General features: G+C 45.7%; 1 protein-coding gene across 1 annotated transcript; it reads right to left on the reverse strand.

Annotated features, from left to right (window-relative positions):
• Nucleotides 1–10,549: 10,549 nt before the first annotated feature.
• Nucleotides 10,550–14,228, reverse strand: KCNE2 (potassium voltage-gated channel subfamily E regulatory subunit 2). Its single transcript, XM_070943537.1, has 2 exons — nucleotides 14,159–14,228; nucleotides 10,550–12,364 (listed from the first exon to the last, which is right to left on the reverse strand). Exon 2 carries the CDS (start codon nucleotides 12,351–12,353, stop codon nucleotides 11,985–11,987), a length of 369 nt encoding a protein of 122 aa, XP_070799638.1. The 5' UTR covers nucleotides 12,354–12,364; nucleotides 14,159–14,228; the 3' UTR covers nucleotides 10,550–11,984.
• Nucleotides 14,229–14,519: the final 291 nt, after the last annotated feature.

The following is a 14,519-nucleotide window of genomic DNA, read 5'->3' on the forward strand; positions in this document are numbered from 1 at the left end:
TGTACACAGATACTCATTATTTATTTGACAAATACAAAAACATGGGTTTTGCTGAAAAATAAAGGAATTTTAAAATTAGGTGGGCACGATCTGAGGTTGTAAAAAAAAAAACATTGTACCATGTTTTTTTTATAGTACAATAAAGTTAAGGTAAAAGTAGATTTTAAGAATCATTATGTTATGTATATAGTTTTGACGGGAGATTTAAAAGACAATGGGTAAATAGTGATTGGTCAGCTCCCTGACCGGCAAGGTATATAAAGGGAGCTGTGTTACTATAACTTTTGCTGAAGTTCACACTACATTAAAGAGCTGTTGTCACGCACTACCTTGCTTCTGCCTCCTCAATTGCCCAACTTAACATTGGCGATGAAGGTGGGATTGAGGCAACGAGAAGCAAGCCGAGAAAGAGCTGACGACGACGGATTCAGCCAGGCGGATGAGCCCTGTACAGAGCAGGACTACCACGATGTCTGCATATGTACCGCCAACGCCTTTTGACCCAGCCAGAGAGAAGTGGGGGTTATATATGGCTCAGTTTGAATGCTTCCTGGAGGCCATTGATTTACAGGGCCTCTCTGACAACAGGAAGCGAGCGCTATTCCTGAGCCACTGTGGACCGGAGGTTTTCGACATGGCTGAGTCGCTATCAGAACCAAACCCAGTCCAGACAGTATCGTGGCAAGCCTTGCAAGCTTCGCTGAAGGCCCACTACGCCCTAGTACCATCTAAGTTCGTACAGAGGTACGAGTTCCGGCAACGACTGCAGCGAGAATGTGAACCGATCAGTGCTCACATGGCTGCCCTGCGCAAGGCAGCGACACACTGCGAATACCGAGACCTCAATGATGTGCTCCTAGAGCAACTAATCTGTGGCGTGAGAGATATTTGCCTACAGAGAAGACTGCTCGCCAGGACCAATCTCACGCTCCACATCACCCTTGACGAGGCAAGGGCACACAAATCATCAACCAAGGCTGCAGAGACCCTCCAATGGCCAGCACCATCACAAGCAACGCCAAGGTTGACACTGGTGCACCGTGAGACGACCCAGACCGACAGTGAGGAAGAGTCCAACAAAGACATCTTCCAAACGGAACGGCACAGAAGGGAGCAGAAAGAGCGTCGGGAGAACTGTGCAACCTGCGGAGGTTCCCACCAATGGCAGACTTGCAAGTTCAAGGATGCCATTTGCAGACGCTGTGACAAAAAGGGACATCTAGCAAGGGTCTGCCGGGCAAGTCTACCATCCAGCAACAAGCCAAGGAGCGGAGCCAGCCAATCGGAGCAGGCGCGACATAAGAGGGACAACAAAGATGGCGATTCAAAAAAAGGTGCGAGCTTCCGGAATTACGAGACCTACAGCACCAGAGTCAGCCAAGCCAGCGCGACCATCGAAAAGCAGGTCCACACCATGGTATTTCCACCATGGTAGAAATAGAGGGGAGCCCTTGTGAGATGGAGATAGATACCAGGTCATCTCTATCCATCATGTCCTCGGCCACCCTGAAAGTGGCAATACCCAGCTTAAAGAAGAGTCAACTACAGCACCAGTGGATACAGCTTCGGGACTACCAAGGAAACCGCATCCCCGTGGAAGGAGTTGGCATGTTCCAGGTCGAGTATGGAGAGCACTGGAAGAAGCTTCCCCTCACCGTAGTCAGTGAACGCCTACCAAGCCTCCTGGTGCTGGACTGGTTTAAGGTCCTTGGAATGGGATTCACCAGAGTCCACAGCGCAAGGGGCGAGCCGGCCAGGAGTTGCAGCAGTCTGAGGGATGACCTGATGAAAGAGTTCCAGGACGTGTTCAATGACTGGCTGGACAAGTACATGGGGACCCCTATCTCTTTTAATCTTGACCCCAATGTAGCCCCAATCAGACTTAAGGCTGAGTGCCCTTCGCACTAAAGCCTAAGATTGACTTGGAACCGGATAAACTAATTAAACAGGGGGTGTTAGTCCCAGTAGACCACGCCAAATGGGAAACCCCCATCGTGACATCGTGACCCTCATCGTGATGCCCATCAAGCCTGATGGGTCTGTGCGCATCTGCGTCGACTACAAATGCACGATTAATAAGGCTCTCCAGCAGAGTGCTTACCCTGTCCCATTTGTGCACCATTTACTCCATTCGCTGGGTCCTGGCAAGATCTTCGCAAAACTCAATCTTGCACAGGCGTACCAGCAACTGCCAATAGATGGTGCTACCGTGGAGGCACAGACTATCGTAACTCACAGAGGTGCCTTCAAATGCACTAGGTTACATTTCGGAGTTAGCGTAGCCCCCGGCTTGTTCCAAAGTACGATGGAACGCCTACTACAAGGACTTCCAGGGGTAGTTCCCTATTTTGATGATGTCCTTATCAGTGCCATGGTCAGCCAAACTGATGCAACTGTTGAGGGGTCCTCTATTACATCATGACTCTTGTCTGTGGGAGAACTTTTTCAATCTACGGCCCCATGGGGTTCCGCCGTGGGAGGGTGGGCCGGAGGTCGCCTCCATTGGAGGAGATAATTTAGGACCCTCCTGCTGTTGTGGGAGGACAGTTGAGATACCAACAGCACATCGATGAACAATTGGCTGTGCTACATCTTTTGTGAAGTCCCCTGTCTGAGCTTTGGGCCTCCATTGCTGCATTTTGGAGATGTATACAACTGCAGATCTTCTTGCGCTGCGAGATTCCCCCTTCTTGCAGATGTGGCCCTCCTCACTATCGAGGGCCCACCTCAAGGAAGGGTTTTGGGACCCAGAGAGGTGGCATGTGAAAACGAGGGGATTGAGGGGTTTTCTAACAAAATTTTTAGTCAAATTTTTAAGCGGTCCTAGGGAGGGGGAGGGTCAGATTGGAATTCGGGCTGTGGGTATGGGGGATAACCCACAAGGGGGAGGGTCGGGTCTGGCAGTGAAGCATGGCGTGGGGGATGGGGGACCCAGGATCGAGGGGGGGTTAGAGCTTGTCCGGATAGTTTTTTGAACATCAGTACTGTAGGTGGGAGGGGTAGATATGGCAGAAGCAGGGGGCCATATCGTGTTAGGGGAGTGCGCACTCGCTGTCTATGAGCGGTGGTGTGCTCCGGCCCCCAAGGCTCTACTCGCTCCTCAGGTTGCATAGTCCCTCAGGACCCAGGCCTTTGGCTGATGCTGTGCAATGCCAGGTCCGTAGTAAATAAAGCCCCCCTCATCTGTGATCTTGTTCAGGAGGGGGTGCGGACCTGGCAGGTATTACGGAGACCTGGTTGGGCCAGGAGGGGGGGTTCCCCTCGTTGAAATGTGCCCGCCAGGTTTCCAAGCATTCCATCAGCCGAGGTCACAGGGGAGGGGTGGGGGGTAGCGGTTATCATTAAAGAAGGTCTGAGACCGAGGGAGGCCACTGTTCCTCAGACGGCCGGCTGTGAATCCCTTTTTGTGAAATGGGGTCATGGGGTTCAGATGGGTTTGCTGATCACGTACCTGGCTCCCTGCCACGTGGCAACAGCCCTGCCCGAGCTACTCAACGTCATCGCCGTGGTGGCGGTTGATACCCCTAAGCTTATGGTCATGGGGGATTTCAACCTGCCGTCCGTGGGTGAGATGTCAGAGATGACTCGGGAGTTCATGGCTTCCATGACAGCTATGGACCTGACCCAGTTAATTCATGGCCCTACCCACACAGGGGGAAACACGCTGGATCTGTTTTTTGTCTCTGGACAGTGGTTGAGGGATCTTGATATAGGGAATATAGTTACTGAACCCTTGTCATGGTCAGGTCACTCTCTCCTTCATCTCGAACTGCTGCACCCCGCCGCAGGGAGGTGGAGCCGGTAAGATGGTTCCGCCCCAGGAGCCTGATGGAACCTGACAGATTCCAGACGGAGCTTGGGCCATTTCCTGAGGTTCTGGCACACGCCTCGACTGGAGACCTGGTGGCCGCCTGGGATAGGGCGGCTGCTGGTGCTCTGGATCGGGTCGTGCCTTTGGGGCCTCTGACCCGGCACCGATCTCAATTGGCTCCTTGGTTTACCGAGGAGTTGAGGGAGTTGAAGCACCGGAAAAGACGCCTAGAGAGTAGTTGGAGGGCCAGTCTTTCTGAATCTGACTGGACACTAGTAAGATCCCACATTAGGAATTACTTAGTGGCGATAAAAGCAGCGAAATGTAGTTATTTTGCTGCTCTTATTGCGTCATCAGATAATCGTCCGGCCGCCCTCTTTAGGGTGACCCGCTCCCTGCTCCACCAGGAAGCGCGGGAGGACCCCTTGGAGGGTAGAGCCGAGGATTTTGTTCAGTATCTGTATGACAAAATCACTCAGATTCGGGAAGATTTGGACTCCGACTGGGTAGTCTCAGGGGGAGAGACAGGGGCAGGTCTTGAGAATGTTATCTGGGAATGGTTTGATCCTGTGACCCTTGAGGACGTGGACAGGATTCTGGGTAGACTGAACGCGACCACTTGTTTATTGGACCCATGTCCTTCCTGGTTAGTACTGGCTTCCCGGGAAGTGACACGAGGCTGGCTCCAGGGGATTATAAATGCTTCGCTGAGTGAGGGTGACTTTCCCGCCACCTTGAAAGAGGCGGTGGTGAGGCCTCTCCTCAAGAAGCCTTCCCTGGACCCGGCAATGTTGGTAAATTATCGTCCGGTCTCCAACCTTCGCTTTGTTGCGAAGGTTGTTGAGAGTGTGGTCGCACAACAGCTCCCCCAGCACCTGGATGAAACGACGTATCTGGATCCGTTCCAGTCGGGCTTCAGGCCTGGGTACAGCACGGAAACGGCATTGGTCGCATTGGTTGATGATCTATGGAGGGCTCGGGACAGGGGGTGCTCCTCTGTCCTGGTCCTGTTAGATCTCTCAGCGGCTTTTGATACCATCGACCATGGTATCATGCTGCACCGGTTGGAAGAGTTGGGGGTGGGAGGCACTCTGTTGCGGTGGTTCTCCTCCTTTGTCTCTGATCGGTCGCAGTCTGTGTTGACAGGGGGACAGAGGTCGACCCCGAGGCCCCTCATATGTGGGGTGCTGCAAGGGTCGGTCCTCTCGCCTCTCCTGTTCAACATTTTTGTGAAGCCGCTGGGCAAGATCATCTGTGGTTTCGGGGTGGAGTATCATCAGTACGCTGACGACACCCAGCTGTACATCTCCACCCCGGATCACCCCAACGATGCCCTTGAAGTGATGTCCCAGGGCCTGGAGGCCGTACGGATCTGGATGGGGAGGAACAGGCTCAGGCTCAACCCATCCAAGACTGAGTGGCTGTGGTTTCCGACATCTCGATATAGTCAGTTGATGCCATCATTGACTATTGGGGGCGAATCATTGGCCCCCACGGAGAGGGCTCGCAACTTGGGCATCCTCCTGGATTCACGGCTGTCTTTAGAAGAGCACTTGACGGCCGTGACCGGGAAGATTTTTCATCAGGTTCGTCTGATTCGCCAGTTGCGTCCCTTTCTGGATCGGGACTCGTTATGCACAGTCACTCATGCCCTTGTCACCTCCCGCCTGGACTATTGCAATGCTCTCTACATGGGGCTCCCCTTGAGGAGCACCCGGAGGCTCCAACTGGCTCAGAGTGTAGCTGCGTGGGTGGTAATGGGAGCGACATGGCGTTCCCATGTAACACCCCTTCTGCGCGAGCTGCACTGGCTCCCGGTGGTCTTCCGGGTGCGCTTCAAGGTTCTGGTTACCACCTTTAAAGCGCTCCATGGCTTAGGACCCGGGTACTTGCGGGACCGCCTACTACCACCAATAGCCTCCCACCGGCCGGTACGCTCCCATAGAGAGGGGCTCCTCCGGGTGCCGTCAGCCAAACAATGCCGACTGGCGGCCCCCAGGGGGAGAGCCTTCTCTGTGGGGGCACCTACTATCTGGAACGAGCTCCCCCCAGAGATACGGAGGATCCCGGATCTGTGCACTTTCCGCCGCGCCTTAAAGACCTTACTATTTCACCAGGCCGGCCTGGCCTAATTTTCCCCCTCTTTTATAAAAGATTTTTAAAATTTTAAATATCTTTTAGTATTTTATATATTCAATTTTAAATTGGTTTTAAAAGTTTGGGGTTTTAAATTTGTCGGGGCCAAAATTATTTAATTTGATTTTATTCTATTTTTTAAATTTTGTATTGTATGTGTTTTTATTGTTTGGCTGTGCACCGCCCTGAGTCCTTCGGGAGTAGGGTGGTATAGAAATCTAATAAAATGAAAAATGAATGAAAATGCCACAGATGAAAAACAACTAGGGGACCGACTAGTGTTAGAGAAATTCAGAAGTGCTGGCCTCGGGGTCAAATGGACAAAATGCATGATCGCAGTACCCTCTGTTGAGTTCCTGGGGTACCAGGTGGATGGAACGGGCATTCACCCCACCGAAAGCAAGATTAGGGCCATCAAAAATGCACCAACCCCCCAAGAACAAGTTGGAGCTACAAGCCTTTCTGGGTCTCCTTAACTTTTATGCCATCTTCCTGAGAGACAAGGCAACAGTAGCTGAACCCCAATATCGACTATTGGCTAAAAATGCACCCTGGGTTTGGGGAAAGACTGAGGCTGCTGCTTTTGCCGCCATGAAAAAACTTTTGTCTGCGGACAGCTTCCTCATCTAGTACAATGCGACGCTTCTGCTTGTACTAGCCTGCAACGCGTCCCCTTTTGGAGTAGGGGCTGTCTTGAGCCACAGACTACCGAATGGACTACAGGCGCCCATCGCTTACTATTCCCGCACCTTGTCCAGTGCTGAGCGGAACTGCAGCCAGCTGGACAGAGAGGCCCTGGCAGCCATCTCGGGAGTGAAGAAATTCCACGAATACCTGTTTGGGCTGAATTTCAAACTTGTCATGGACCACCGGCCGCTTTTGGGCCTGCTGGCTGGGGACCAGCCCACCCCTGCTGCCTTGTCTCCACGGATGACTCACTGGACTATCTTTCTGGCAGCATATTCCTACGCCTTGTCCACTGACACGGACTGAGTTTGGGGCACGCCAATGCCCTCAGCCGATGCCTGCTACCGGACATCCTAGATGATCCTACACTGGGGACACCAGTCCTACTCATTGACGCTTTGGATTCAGGACCTCTCACTTCTGCCGAAGTGGCGAGAACGTCAGCTCGGGACGCTGTTCTAAAGACTGTCATGAGTTGGGTCACGAGGGGGTGGCCGGGAAAGACCGAAGATGGGGAATTTAAATTGTTTGCATCCAAGAGGAACGAATTGTCTATGCATGGGGGATGTTTATTGTGGGGCGATCGTGTCATTGTTCCCTTATGCTTAAGGGAAAAGGTTTTGTGCATGTTACATGATGGGCACCCCAGGATCGTAAGGATGAAGGAGCTAGCTAGGAGTTATGTTTGGTGGCCACAAATGGACGACGACATCACCGAGTGGGTGGGGAAGTGTCAACCCTGCAAGAGTCCAGGCTAGATCCCCCCACAGCACCAGTCAGGGAATGCGAATGACCCTTGGGTTCCCTGGTCAAGGATCCATATAGACTTCGCTGGCCCATTTCACGGCCAAACATTCCTAGTGATCGTCGACACCTATTCGAAATGGCTCAAGATCATCCTAATGCAATCCACTACCTCCGAAGCTGTAATTAAGATGCTTCGGAAACTCTTTTCCACCCACAGATTGCCCAATACACTTGTATCGGATAACGGGCCCCAGTTCACTGCCACCCAGTTCGAGGGGTACCTGGCAAAGCTGGGCATCAGACATGCACTCTCTGCACCTTTTAATCCGGCCAGTAACGGACTGGCTGAAAGATTTGTGAGAACGGCCAAAGAGGCACTCTCACGGTTAGACACTGGGGATTGGCAGGCCAGGATAGATAAGTTCCTGGCTGTCCAGCATGCCACACCATGCACAGCGACAGGGCACAGCCCGGCCGAGCTCCTGATGGGCAGGAAGCTGCAGTGCATTCTATTCCCCAACTATTCCCCGGATGGGTTCAAGGGAGTGGACAAGAAGTTGAGGGAATTCCAGATAGGGACACCAGTGTTCGCCAGAAATTATGCGGATGGACCCCTACGGGTAGCTGGGATGATTTCGGATAACACAGGCCCCAAGTCATACACCGTAGACATGGGTGAGGGGAGGATCTGGCGAAGGCACATTGATCAACTCCGGAGAAGGTTGGCCACCGAACCAGAACCGCAACTCCAAAATCCAAGCCCTAACTTCCAAACTCTTCCCACAACAGCTAGCTCAAGCCCGATGAGATCCAGGGACTTATCTGGGAACTTCGGAGTCCAGCGCCACCCCAGTGAGACGCCTCTCCCAACCAAGGAAAGCAACGCCCCCGAAGTAATCCAGGAGGTTCCATTGGTGGAGCTGGGAGAAACAAAAGGTCCCTCCGACCAGCTCAACGCCATGCCTCAGACTGAATTGCACAGGTCAACTAGGCGTAGGGAATGCCCTGGTCATCTGCGTGATTTTGTATGCAAATGTACACCCTAAGTGCCTTCTGGGAGGGGAGGGTTGTTATGTATATAGTTTTGGCAGGAGATTTAAAAGACAATGGGTCAATAGTGATTGGTCAACTCCCTGGCCGACAAGATATATAAAGGGAGCTGTGTTACTGTAACCTTTGCTGAAGTTCACACTACATTAAAGAGCTGTTGTCATGCACTACCTTGCTTCTGCCTCCTCAATCGCCCAACTTAACACATTGTATCAGAAGTGCCATATTGGGAAGAGATCTAAACCCAAATTGTGCCTAAAATGCATTTATGGGTCTCAGCACATGAAGCATTTTACAGAAAAGAAACAGTAAGTAAAATGGTTATCTTACTGAGAATTGTTGGAATAGGAACATGGAAAATATGAGATGAAGAGAGGACTTCATGCAGAGGGATTTAGTTTACAACTAGACAGTCCATAACTCCTTGGGACATCATTTCAGAGATATTTCCTCACTAGATTCTTCAGTGCCTTCAGCAGTGACACAACTTCTAATAAACTGCCTTCAGTGGAAAAGTTGGGATACAATCAGAGAAGTATCTGCCTTGAAAATGGCACATGTTGAACTTTTTAACACAAACATCAGCACAGGAAATGTTTTGTGACATTTGCATTATGTCATAAACTGTTTTATGATACTGTTTACATCATAAAAGTTATAAAACATATTCACTATACTTTATTTCACTTGTTTCTTTTCTAATATTTGTAATTTTTGTAAAAAAAAATCAATTAAAATTATAATTTTTAAAAATGAAAATGCTGAAAATCTTCAGTTCTCTAAAAGTAATTGGATTTTACATTAATTTATCCATATGCAAAAGTGGTAGGATCACAGAAAAGCCCTGGTAGTGATCAGTATTTGCATTGTTTATATTGATCAAATATGGTGCTTATTAGAGCATAATGTTACATCCTTGTACTCCAAGCACTAGCAATTTTCCAGTAGTGCAGACTTTACCTGGTTTTGGTTCCCCACAATCAGATCCCTGATTGTCTTATGATGTCTGGTAAAAAGTGACACTCAGCTGTATATCTCCACCCCGGACCACCCCAATGATGTCCTTGACGTGATGTCCTGGTGCCTGGAGGCCGTGCGGATCTGGATGGGGAGGAACAGGCTCAGACTCAACCCCTCCAAGACCGAGTGGCTGTCGCTTCCGACGTCCCGATATAGTCAGCTGATTCCATCGCTGACTATTGGGGGTGAGTCTTTGGCCCCCACGGAGAGGGTTCGCAACTTGGGTGTCCTCCTGGATGCATGGCTGTCCTTGGAAGAACATCTGATGGCTGTGGCCAGGGGGGCCTTTTATCAGGTTCGCCTGATTCGCCAGTTGCGTCCCTTTCTGGATTTGGACGCCTTGCGCACGGTCACTCATGCCCTCGTCACTTCCCACCTGGACTATTGTAACGCTCTCTACATGGGGCTCCCCTTGAAGAGCACCCGGAGGCTCCAACTGGTCCAGAATGCGGCCGCGTGGGTGATTGTGGGGGCGACGTGGTGCTCCCATGTAACCCCTATCCTGCATGAGCTGCACTAGGTTCCGGTGGTCTTCCGTGTGCAAGGTGCTGGTTAACATCTTTAGAGCGCTCCATGGCTTAGGACCTGGATACCTATAAGATCGCCTTCTGCTACCAATAACCTCCCACCGGCTAGTAAGCTCCCACAGAGAGGGTCTTCTCCGGGTGCCATCGGTCAGGCAATGTCAACTGGCGACCCCCAGAGGGAGAGCCTTCTCTGTGGGGGCACCTGCCCTCTGGAACGAATTGCCCCCGGAGATTCGGAGGATCCCGGACCTACACACCTTTCCCCATGACCTCAAGACTCTTTTGTTCCAACAAGCCAGGCTGGCATGATTCCAATTCTTCAACTTTGAATCATCATTTTTTAATTAGTTATGGGCCATATTGTTTAATATATATTTTAAATTGCTTTTAAATTTTCTATTTCTGTGTTCTTATTCTGGCTGTACACTGCCCTGAGTCCTTCGGGAGAAGGGCGGTATAAAAATTCAAATAAATAAATAAATAAATAAATAAATAAATAAATAAATAAATAAATAAATAAATAAATAAATTCATGGGCTGAATGTAAATTTATATTCATTTACAGGCTGAAAATACATTTAAATTCAGGTATAGGCAGAGCATGGAGTGAGATTCAGAACATTAGCACTTCAAAAAAATGTTTGTTCAGCTGTTACATTCTAAAGATGTTTCCAGAACTCCAATATAACATTGTCTGCCACACCCCAGAAGCAGAATTCAAATTGCTTCCTTTTTTCTTTCTTTGCACTGAGAAATTGTATTTATTAAGCAAAGTATAATTAATCACAGTGTAGATTACTGAAAGATAAGAAGCCTCTAAACAAAAAGCGCTACTACATATTTGAAGTATCAAATAAGAATCATATAACAACTACAACTCACAGTGTTAATGGATTATAAATGGACCGAATGTCATAAAAGTCATACAGTCATAAAAGAACTGTAATTTTAGGTTACATAAAACAAAACTTTCAGTTATTCTATTAATAAGTTCCTTAGTAAAGTGTGGAATCCTACTGATTCATCTTCCCATGTTTTTCATCTGATTCACAGAAGCAGCAGCTGATATCCATTTCATAAAATCAGTAAGGTAAAGGTAAAGGTTTCCCCTGTCCAGTTCATTCTGACTCTAAGGGGTGGTGCCCATCTTCGTTTCCTAGCCGAGGGAGCCAACATTCTCCAAAGACACTTCCATAGTCATGTGACCAGCATGACTATAAGCCAAGGAATGCATGGAATGTTGTTACCACTCCACTGATGTGATACCTATTTATCTACTTGCATTGGTAAGCTTTTGAATTGCTAGGTCGTCAGGAGCTCGGGCAAGAATGGGAGCTCACCCCATTATGTGCTTCTTGGCTCTCAAACTGCCAACCTTTTAGTCTACAGACCCAAAGATAATTATTGCAGCTTTTTTCTCTCTTCCTGGGTGGCAGATTCCAAGGGTTTTATTGAGCAGGAAAGGTCCAGTTACAGCTTCATGAAGCAGGACAGAAATGGAGGTAACAGAGTTTTGGTCCTCTGGCTTCTTCCATTGGCAGGGTAGTTGAAGCATACACACACAAAAATAGAGTGGTGGTGGTAGTGAAGATTAAAAATCCCTCTAAAAAGGATATCATGGTGTCTAGGTAGAATCACCCATTTTCTTCAACAAAGCAGTCAATGTATTTTTATAATTTATTATAATTTCTTTGAAGGATCTTCATTTAATCACTGAATCTTGTAAAAATTCTTAAAAGAGTGCCTGGAATTTCAGAATGTAAACTAGCTTCCCTGATTTAACCCACTTTGTAATTTCTTGAACTGATGAAGATGTCTAGAAAACTTTCTTTTGATTCCAGTAAGTGCATAGTTGGTTACTGCTCTGCCTGTAGATATTGAATCTTAATATTTAACTTAATCCGATATCCTATAATTATGTATAGAATACAAATTCTAGCATACTGATATTAAAGCCACTAAATTAGGGATTCCAGTTCTTCAATACTTAATTCAGTTTTTGGTGATTATGGACTACCTTTGCCCTTTGCTCCACAATTTTCATGGACAATGGATTTAAGATCATCTTGGAAAAGAATCTGGTTTTTTAGCTTCTCGCCCCAATCATCCACAATGTACTGATGATAAGGGTCATTGGAATGCTCTTGTCTCTTTGATTTCACTGTGCTTATTAAAATTGCCACAATAATAAAAGAGAAGATGCCAATCATTACCATAAGATACAAAATTACATAATCTAAATTTTCAGCATCAACTCGTTCTTGCAAAGCATTTTGTTCCATTGTGGTATTTCTACGCCAATTGTTCATATAGTCAATGAAAATCTTCTTGAAAGTCTCTTCCAGAGAATGGGTGAAGTTTTGCAAAGCAGCCATATTTCACTTAACTAACCTGAAATACAAAAATGTGTGTCAGTCATCTATGTATGGTAGAATTCATAAGAATTCACAATTATATTCAGAGAGGAATATATGGCATTTGTCTATAAAACATATGTGTCCATGCTTATTGGAAATTTTTGGAAATATAGTCCCAACACAGCATGTTGAGCAAAGCTAGAAAATACTGAAAAACCTGTATATGCTACATTTATATAAACAGATAAAATGGACATGCTTGAAACATTTGCATTTTAAATTCAGAATATTATGAATCAACCATCATTAGAAATTAATTTTTGACTGTACTCAGAAACAGGCTTTTTAGAGAGCTGCAGCAGACCAGACGTGACTCAGTGCAGATTGGAAAACAAGCAGAGTACCTGGCTTTATATAAAATGGCCTTGAAGCTAATTTATTATATTTGCAAAACTTTATTGCAGTGCCAACTTTAACATTGTTGTAAACATTTTAACCAAATGAAGTTTAACATTTGTAGAATTTTTTTTTAAAGACTTTGAATTTTTATAGGCTTCAGGGATTCAGGGATTATTTTTTTCAAGACTGTAACAATATATTTTTCCAGCATAAACAAGGTTATAGGGTTTTTTAACAATGAAAAACAATTATTGCATTAATGTGTGCTATTGTATAGGAATAACTCATCTATTTGTCAAGTGTTACCAAGAAAATTTGTTCTTCATAAAACCTATATATTCTGTAATTGATACATTTTAATTTATAATTTTATTTTAATAAAACAATACATTGATGCTCAACTTCTCCAGCCCATTGCTGACTGGGCATTTTAAAATGTAATAAGAGTGCTTTGAGTCACAAAATTATCAATTTTACATGTAAGAAGACAAATAACTTCAAACTTTTCTTAAAAAACAATCTCCCATAGCCTTAATCACAATTTATAATAGCTGATAAGGTTACCTGATTTGTCATATTCATTAAGTAAAGTATATTCTTAAAGTACAGACTATCTGTGAGCACATTGGGAGATTTTCTGATCTCTGAAATACTTTACAGAACCTTGTCTGTACCAGCTATAATGTAAATGTAATGAAGGATCCTTGCTTTACCCATTGGTACCTTTTGGAAATAGTGTAACTAGTTTTGTACCAGCCACATCTATGCAAAACCACTCTCTGAGAATAGAAAGTAATAAAATAATTCACTCTGGTTGTCTATATAGTATATGGCATATTCTGCTGGCAATTTTGTACGGGTCATAGACCATCACTTAATCCTTGGCATAGATGAGTTATTCTATCTGCCCAATTAAAAAGCAAAGAGAAACCTACTGATGATTGTATGTCCTGCAGTTTGCCCTTGAAAATGTCGTCTAATCTAATTGTAATTTAAAAGCCTTAAAAGCTCTTACTGAATATCTTGTTCCCTTCCTCAACCTTCATTTCACTTTGCCATTTATATTTCAGTTGTTGGACCTTATTATATCTCTGCTATTAAATAGTTGAATGCCAGTAACACATTTCATATATTGGATTAAAATGACATGTAGTCTCATTCAAATGGAAATCAGTGGAGCTGAAGATCATAATGAATAAATTTTCAGTTGAAATATATGAATGACATTGGTTTAAGTATGAAGGAATTATAATCTAACTCATTACATTCTTTGCTTAAGCATTTTACATATTCTGGTTTCATATCTCAAAATTTTGCTTAGTTTTTTATCTATCCTGACTCGGTATACTATTTTTCTTGCTTAATTTCAAATTAAAGTTAACAAATTATTTAAGGAAAATTAGTTATTGTTATAAAAGACTTACCTCTTCTGGATTTCTGTATAAAAAGATATCAGTAGCAAAGAACATTTACTGTATTAATACTGTTGTGATATTCTTGAGGAGAAGAGGGAAACCATCAACCAGAAGAATCCATCTTCTTCTATGAATAATTGCCTCATTGTAATCTGTCTTTAAAGTAGATGTATTCGTACATTTAATCTCACTAGGAAGTTAAATATTAGCTTACTCAACAAGTAACCTTGATTCTTGGCAAGGTACATAAAATACTTTTGGGCCTGTAAATTGTTGGAATATAAAAATTTAAAGTTACAGTCATGTTTTTACACTCAACGGTTTTGTATTAGACAATATCTCTATTGAAGTTGTAATAACATGGCTTATA

The sequence above is a fragment of the Pituophis catenifer genome, unplaced genomic scaffold (assembly GCF_029215685.1).
Source record: "Pituophis catenifer annectens isolate HBS135680 unplaced genomic scaffold, rPitCat1.0.hap2 SCAF_4, whole genome shotgun sequence".
Lineage (NCBI taxonomy): Eukaryota > Metazoa > Chordata > Lepidosauria > Squamata > Colubridae > Pituophis > Pituophis catenifer.

Excerpts from the sequence above, each read along its gene's own strand:
- KCNE2 (XM_070943537.1), bottom strand. The coding sequence starts at position 12,353 with ATGGCTGCTTTGCAAAACTTCACCCATTCTCTGGAAGAGACTTTCAAG.